This window comes from Pygoscelis adeliae, unplaced genomic scaffold (assembly GCF_000699105.1).
Source record: "Pygoscelis adeliae isolate BGI_AS28 unplaced genomic scaffold, ASM69910v1 Scaffold36, whole genome shotgun sequence".
In the NCBI taxonomy this organism is placed as follows: domain Eukaryota; kingdom Metazoa; phylum Chordata; class Aves; order Sphenisciformes; family Spheniscidae; genus Pygoscelis; species Pygoscelis adeliae.
In genome coordinates this window covers 5,693,065-5,701,170 of record NW_008824934.1, presented here as the reverse complement: position 1 = coordinate 5,701,170, position 8,106 = coordinate 5,693,065, and the positions used below count along the sequence as shown (strand labels likewise).

Below are 8,106 nucleotides of genomic sequence, written 5' to 3'. Positions count from 1 at the left end.
CCTATCCACCTATCCAACAACCACCATTTCCCAAGGTGAGCATCCATTCGCCTGCACTGCTCCTCTTCTCTTGCCCTACATCATCCCATCATCCCTTCCCTTTCTGATTCATGACATCCCACTAAGGCTCTTGTAATACATAGGTGGTTTTCCTTTAGTTGGGAAGACCAGGTTTTTCTTCAAGTCAATGGAAACTCCACAGTTTTCTCCTCTGTCTCACGGTCCTTTCTGCTGTGTCAGTGTGTCTCATGACTGTAGTTCTTCTGCTCAGCTTTGAAATGGAGAGCATATCAGTCCAAAGTGAGTATCATATAGGCGATCCCTTGTTCTGGGTAAAACTCCATACTGGGGCTGAGTGGAAGCAGTATTGCTAATTCCAGTTGGCTTTGGCCTTGGCCTTTACAAAGGAATTTATGGCTTCGGAAAATTAAGAGAAAATTAAGATATTTCATCCCAGGTTTGCATATTTGGTACTGTCACATGATATGTTTGTGTTCACATGGAGCACAGAGACGGTGGGACCCTGAAGCTGAGATCAGGATAGCCAAACCATCAATCCATGCTTTGCAGAGTCCCGGCTGTAACACCCCATGACTGTTTACCTCTGAACCCTCTCTCCACAGACGGGGGAAGCACTGTACACAGACCCCAGCCCCTGCCGCCATCCACGATGCACCAGGGAGGGCTTGCTGCAGCCGCCGCTGCTGACACTGGCTCTGCCTACGGAGCCCGACACAGCTTCTCCAGCTACTCGGACAGTTTCATGAATGCTGCAGCTCCTGCCAACCACATGAATCCTGTTAGCAATGGCCTCTCTCCACAGGTATGTGACCCGCTTCATTCTCTTTTTTTGGCTGAGAGTATTTGGCTGGTCCAGATCCTCTGAGAGCAGGGCAAGCTTCAGGCTATCACAGTGTATTATGATTAACAAGGGAGTTACTGTTATTGTCACGAATTCTTGGAGGCAGCCTAGTTAAAGCAATTAGTTAATTTGTTTATCGGCAGTATCTCTATCCTGAGCTCAGCACTGTACTGCCAAAGCATTTGTATCCTGTTAGTTCCCATATTCAGGTTAGCACACTGTAATCGCAAACACCAGGACCTAGAGCATCGGTGTTTGTCTTCTCAGCCCTCCAAAAAAATTCCAGTGCAGGTTTGGGCCCTTCGATTGTGGATTTTAGCCTAATGACAGCATGCTTGACTTTTTTAGTTACTTTTTGCAGGCTCACTTCAGAAGCAGTCCATGATTTGTGGGCGACTGATCTAGAGATTAGCTGAAGCCAGCTTGTCCAACTCTGGTTGGAACGTGGAAGGCCCTTACTTATGAAAGTGCCATGGATCTGAGCTTCCTCAAAACACAGGGATGTAGATCTGGGATTTAGTTTTGAGAAACTAATTGTCATGTAAACAGTTCTGCTAATGCTTTCCACAAGGTCAGAATAAGAGGTGTAGGTAAGCTTTAAAGGAAGAAAGATACATTTCACACGCATCTGTTTGTGTAAAAGAATGGAGCATGTGTGTCTTAAGTTTACCAGGCAACAGCTATGTCCTCCCCATGTAATACACCCTTGATTTTAAAATCCCTGCCTGAGAATAGAGCGCCCGTGACCTGACTCTGGGATCTGTGCTCCAAGCCTCATCCCAGCTGCCTTCTAAAGGGCCCCATCCCAGGTTTGATCAGATTGCTGCCAGTTGTGTGCGTGGCTTTTCAGTGCTGCGTGTGACAGAGAAGCAAGCCTCAGCAGCGTAGAGAGGTTAAAGCCTGCATCATCAGCAGGTCTAGAGAGAGCAGAGCTTGTGCTATGTGTGTGTTATGGGAGCAGACTTATGTTCTCAGCTGGTGAACTCCACTGGATTCAGTGGAGATGCCAGGATGTACGCCACCTGAGAATACAGCCCACTTTCTCTATCACTATCCTGGGATAAGAATTCTAATTTTCTGTCACCTCATTAGATAGAGCCTTTAACTTTCTCTTTGGTTTACTTGATGTAATCTGTTTTCCAAATGCACATTTGCCTTTAAGTGGAACAAGGCACATATTGTATGCTGAAAATTAACAGCAAGGACTTGTATTCATGTGGTGCCTGCCATCCTGGAGGGGTACCCAATACGTTTTACTTTTGCTCTCAGTCACTTGTGAAATACAGAGACATATGAAGTGCATTATAGCAGTTGTTTCAGAGTGGCCAGTAACACTATTTAAGACAGGAAGTGCAAAATAATTTGAATCTACAAGGAGAAATTAGGTAGGCATCTGAAATGAAAAGGCTACAACTGTTTAGAGAGAAGTCCAATAAACGAGGCCATCAGAGAGGTATATAGATTTTAAGGTCCAATAGCTTGTGATCTCTCGAGTGTGAAAACAAATGTTGAGTATCAATGGAAAGAGGGAAATTTTGCAGCTTCTCTGAAATGGTATAAAAATCCCACTCCTAGCTTTGAATGGTCATGAGATGGAAAATGTAAAAGTGTGACTGGCATGAGGCTGAATATTGCCTCAAACAGTGTAATTTGTGGGGGAAATAGGGAGACCTCTTTCTGACAAGGGATTTCTAATAGCACTGGGCTTGGGAGATGAGCATATAGTATGGAATTCAAAGGCAGACTGCAGGTTAGATGGTCCAGGGCACGTGATTAATTCGGATTATCACAAGTGCAATTTAGCACCATAGAATAAGTTAAGGATGAGATCCACGTGATAAGCTGCACAAGCACTAGAAATATAAAAGTCCATCATGCAATTTCCATTTCTGTAGCTTCATCATCTACTTACTAGTCCCGCTCACTAAATCAGAGGCTCACTGAAATGACCAGACCAACGCTTTTTCTGTGCTTATCCCTATCCCAAATTACCCTGCCCCCAGGCTCAGGCTAGGGGAAGATAGAGTCCTGAGCCAATAAGCCCTTTGTATGGGAAAGAGAGGATACATTATCTGCAGTCCTGAAGAAAAGAGAGCTTTGTACCCCCAAGAAGGGGAGATTCCCCTTTACCTAATGCTTTTAATCATGCGAGGGCCAAGCTATCAGCATATAAATTCTTCTATTTCTTTTGTGCATAGAAAGGCTAACCCAGGTTATTTTATGACTGCTTTATATTTACTTATCTTGCTACCTTCCTGCCTTTCTAAGCCCTCTGCTGTTCCTAGTGGAAGGATGCAAGAAATACTCCTAGCAGCATGAATGGGAACTCATAGAAGTGTCCTCTTTTACGTAGCGAGGTGGGTAAAAGTTTTGTGAGGTCTCAATATAGGATGCTCTGCGTAACTTATTGGTGCATAGTTCAGTTATTCCACAGCGTTACAGGTAAAACCCATTGCACCTCAACCCCCTCATCCTCCTGTCCAGCTTTCTGTGGTGTCTGGTTGCTCTCTGCAGGGGTAAATATCAACTACAGGGAAGGAGGGAGTTCAGGAGATAGAAAAAAAAATTGGGAACTTAAAATGAAGGCAGTTTGTCTGAACTGCAAACAGACAGTTCTCTGGTTTCATCCCTTAGCAGCAGCAGGAGGGAGATTTCTTTGCAGTTTAGACAAGGAGGTGGGGGCCAGCCTGGCCGAGAGCTCCCAGCATTTGCTGCCGCTCGGCACGCTATCCAGTTACCCCGGGATTGGGTGTCCCGGCCAGAATCCACCAGACGGGCTCGGTGCTGGCAGCTGAAATTCTAGAGGAGAAGCATGGCATTTCCATTCTCACAACAGAGAAAAGGGGATTACGTTTGGCCTGTGCAGGCTCGGTCCCCCCACGCACACACACACTTTAGTCCTCCCCCTCCTGACAGAAAGAGCAGACACTGCTGAAAGTTTTACCCAGACTTCACGTGGGAAATGGCCATGTTTCTTGCTTGTTTTCCAGCCTGTAGCACACAAAGCCTTGTGCCTGTCCAGCTCTGCTGCTGGATCCCCAAAGCATTTCCCATGCAGTTTCCCCAGTTTAGAGGCTGTTCTGCCCCTATTCCAGGCCTGAGACTGCCGAGGAGTGAGACGTCAGCTGGGAATTTTTGTCTTCAGCTACTTCATCCCATGATGATGTTTTTTGTGACACTTCGTACAAGAACACTGACTTGGTTGTGCAAAGTATAGTCCCACTTGATTAAACCGCTACCTAGCATGATCTCTCATGTCATACTCCTTCCTAGACCTTAGTGAGAGACCTCACGGTAACCCGAGTAGTGATTTGTGACGGTTTCATGCTGGGACAGCCTTTGTAGGAGGGAGATCTTGCTCTGAGTGTTGCCTGTTTGAGAAAGTGAACTTCACAGGCTGGCCAGCTGCAGCCAGATGAGTCACCTTGCATCTGTCAGGATGCACTCGGTGGCTGCAGCAGTCACGGATTATCAGAAAGTAGCTCAGTACCAGTGAGCAGGAACACGCAGCAGCGAGGTCCCCATCGCTCCCCAAAGGGCACGTGGGTTAGCAGCAGCTGTCACAGATTCAGCTGGGCTGACTCAGTGGCTCGTAACTGCCTCCAGGCTGGCATTAATGCCTGTGCCAAAACTTAGCAAAGATATAGAGACCCAAAGCAAAGTTAAATATGAAGAGTGAGTAACCAGTTAGCAGTCACACAGAGTGTGATTTCTGGCCCTGGAGCATCTGTCTCATCATTTCTCACAAGAGCGGGTTGTAAACCAAGTGTGTGCGTGGGTGGGTGGGATTTCATAAATACATTGTAAGTATTTCCAACTCATTTTCATCTCACAGAGGAATCATTTCCCGTTTATTTGAGAGTACCTATCAACCTCAGCTAGAACAAGGCCAGGAACCAAGACATCCTTAGCCAGGTCGTGCTTCACACTGGCAGCAAGAACAAACCTTGCATCCATCTGTTTTGAAGTTCAGACCTGTGCTAGCTGAGTATTGTCCCCCCACTGTGGCTGGGGTAAGGCTTGTGCCAAATAGCTCAATACAATGGTAACCTCAGTATTAAGTCCAGTTATGTCCCGATTGGCATCTGACAGTCTTTCAAGAAATGTGTATGCTGCAGTGCGGGCTGAGGTGGGAGGAAGTTAAATGAATTAAGCAGTACATTACAAGTCAACTTAAAGAGAAAAGTGAGGGCCACATTTGACTGTGCCTCTGCCGTTTGTGATGATGGGAGATTCCCTGGGTGCTTTTCAAACAGCAAAGAAGTAGGGTCATATTGTATTCTGGGCTGCTTTCATCTCTAGCACCTCTCTTCTGCCTTTTAAAACGTCTTCATGTTTTTTTAGGAGGATTTAGTCCACTGCTTCGCCTCCTAAAATTTCTGCTGCCCTTTTAGATCCAGGCCTGTATCTTAAATGTGTCTGACCATTCATTGTAGCATGTTTGGGTCTTGCAAGGGATTATTCAAAAGCAAAAGATCGTTAGTTTGTTGCAGGTGGCCCCTGTCTAGCTGGAGAACATATTAAGGTATAGTTAAGAGTCAGGCATTTCCTATACTTTCATAACATGTTATGTCTGAGACCTTTGAATCTTTTAACAAACCCACAGGATCACCCAGAGATTAAGACAATTCCAGAAATACGAAGAGCCAAGAGAAACTTGTTCACCATCTCATATTTGTTGCTTTAATTTTCTCAGGGCTTTCAGTGGCTTTTTTGCTCCATGAGCAAATTCATTCCCAGTGTAATGGCAGTATCTGAATGTTGGAGTCAGATTTTACAATTTCTGTTTTATCATCGTTTCGTGATAGTGTTCCTGGAGGGACACTTGAGGCACAGGTCAGGCTCTGCCCACAAATTTACACTCTAAACTCAGGGACCTTCTTAGTCTGCACAACCGTAGCACAGTTTTGTTTTTCCTGACATCATCCCAGGGCTCCGTTCTCTTCCACCATCCGGGGCAACGTTTTCCTCAGCCTGATTGGGGTGGGATTAGAGATCATCTGAATCCCTGTCAGGAGCACACTGATCCTGGCAGAAGCGTGAGAAGAGCCAGCTGAGCCCTTTTTTTGGGGGGGAAACCTGGCAATTGGGAAGGACACGATGTTAGCTGGCGAGAGGGGAGCAGGCATCACGGTGTCTGGCTCCAGCGAGACAGCACTCCTTCCTTCAGTGACACGGATCCCTTCTGTCTGGTTCCTTTTTTTCTTTTTTTTCTTTTTTTTTTTTTTTTTTGTCGGAGACACTGTGCCTGTAATAAGCATTCAAAATGAGTCTTGCTGGGCCAGGAGAAGGGGAGGGGAAGAAAGAGGGGGAGGAGAGGGTGAGATTTGGGGGGGGGAGGGAGAAAGGGAGGAGGGGGTTTAAATAGCAAAGAATTAGAAAAAAAAAATCTGATGCAAATCACTAGTAGAGAGAAAATTATGTGCAATTACCCAAGCGATACTGGGCAGCCGTGCCCACCCCAACCAACAAGATCTCATTAACAAGCAGAAAATAAGATTGAAATGGTGTGTAAAAGAGCTGAAAAATGAATTTGAATGCTGCATTTGTCCACAATTACCCCCTCGTTCACACATATTTTATTGCAATTTTTTTATTATTCTTAATCTTTCCATCCCTCAAAGCAGATTGGGAACATCCTGGCATTACAGTTGCTGAGGGAGGAAGCATTAAGGATTCCCCGTTTCCCTGAAAGGAGACCCTTCTCTCGCTCGAATTTTAAAGGGTTGGTTTTGGACGGATAAGGATTCATTTCTCCAGCTTATCTTAGTGTAGGAACATGTTCTTCTAATATTCTTTAACCTCTGACGCTCTTGGGTGCCACCCCACATGAGGGTTTTTCTTTAACCTTGCCTCCTGGGTTCCTCTACCTCCCTTTTCCATCTCTCCTTCCCCTTTCTCCTACCCTCCCTTTCCACTCCAGTTTTTTTTCCATGTGGTCTCTGCTCTGTTCCCCCCACGCTGCCTCCTCCGCCTTCTCCCTGCAGCCCCATCTCTCTAGAGGACCATGATTCCCTCAAACGAAGTGTCTGCCCTTCAGAACGTGGCTGCTGTCCCTTTTCTGAGTTGCAATTATTCCTCACACCCTGTTTCTTTCTCAGTGAGCGGTCTTCAGCCTCCCCACGACCTTGTGGCAGATTGCACGCAGGATTTTTGGAGAAGGAGGTGAACATGTGCTAAAATCTGTGTCCTTTTTTTGCTGGGGGATGGGAAGGGGCATAGGAGCTTCCAGGTTTCTCTCTGGGAGAAACTGGCTCTGCTAAGACTGCGTTGGCGTTTTCCCTTGCTCGGTGTCAAATGCAGCTCCATCTCTCTAAACTTTTAACCTATGTGTTAAATTATTTCCTACCCAGGAAAGCTGGTAGTTTTTCCACTAAAGTTTCTTACTTTCTTTTTTTTTTTTTATTTAACCAAACAAAACCCATCTGCTCTTGTCAATTAGACGCCTCTGCTCCCAGCAACGGGAAAAGGGGAGAATGGAACATTTTTCTCGTGTGAAAATAGATACGTATTTATTTGCCTGATTCCTAATGACTCTCTTTCTGCAAGCGAAGGAGTAGGGTGGGAAGGGGGAAATTCATATCTGAGGGGCCAAAACGCTTTCTGTCAGCCTTGAGGTTTCATGAGTTTCCTCGATTGATTTGGATGCTCTGGTCCCATTGAAAACTGATTAGAAACAAATAAGGCAGCATCTTATTACCTTAACCCTAACTCTAATGCTCTGGGTGGCACTGATTGCGTTTATTCCTATGTGATTTCCACTCCAGACATTGTTCTCTGTGTGCTTTACTGAGATATTAAAATATTAGAAACACAGGGATTTTCAGAGCAAACAGTTGGTTCCTGAGCCTTGAATTCGATAGGAGCCTTGTCATTACCTTTGGTGGGTGCAGGATCAGCCCCTGTGGCACTGCACTATTTGTAAACTCAAGTATCAGTTTACAAATTGGGGAGAAAGGGGAATAAGGAGTAAATAGGAGAAGAAATACAGGAAAAAAAACCTGAGGAGAATGACAAGACCAATGACAGCAGGAAGAAGAAATGCAGGGAGGTGTGAAAGTGTCTGATAAGCCCCCAGACCTCAGAGCAGGGAGTGCGTATTTAAGACACCCAGGGCTAAGACACGGAAATCTGTGCCCAAAAATCTTTAAATATCCCTTCCCACCCAGACCCCACTACCCGCTTACGGGGTGGTGGGAACAAAGCCGAAGTCAGCTGGGTGGAACAGGCATCGCAGGGGCTGT

General features: G+C 45.8%; 1 protein-coding gene across 1 annotated transcript in view; it reads left to right on the top strand.

Annotated features, from left to right (window-relative positions):
* Positions 1 to 8,106, top strand: part of PAX7 (paired box 7) — a 147,973-nt gene that overhangs the window by 108,337 nt on the left and 31,530 nt on the right. The window contains exons 7-8 of the mRNA XM_009325314.1: positions 4 to 35; positions 624 to 823. Of these exons, the coding sequence (XP_009323589.1) occupies positions 4 to 35; positions 624 to 823 (232 nt within the window). The remainder of the gene's footprint in view (positions 1 to 3; positions 36 to 623; positions 824 to 8,106) is intronic.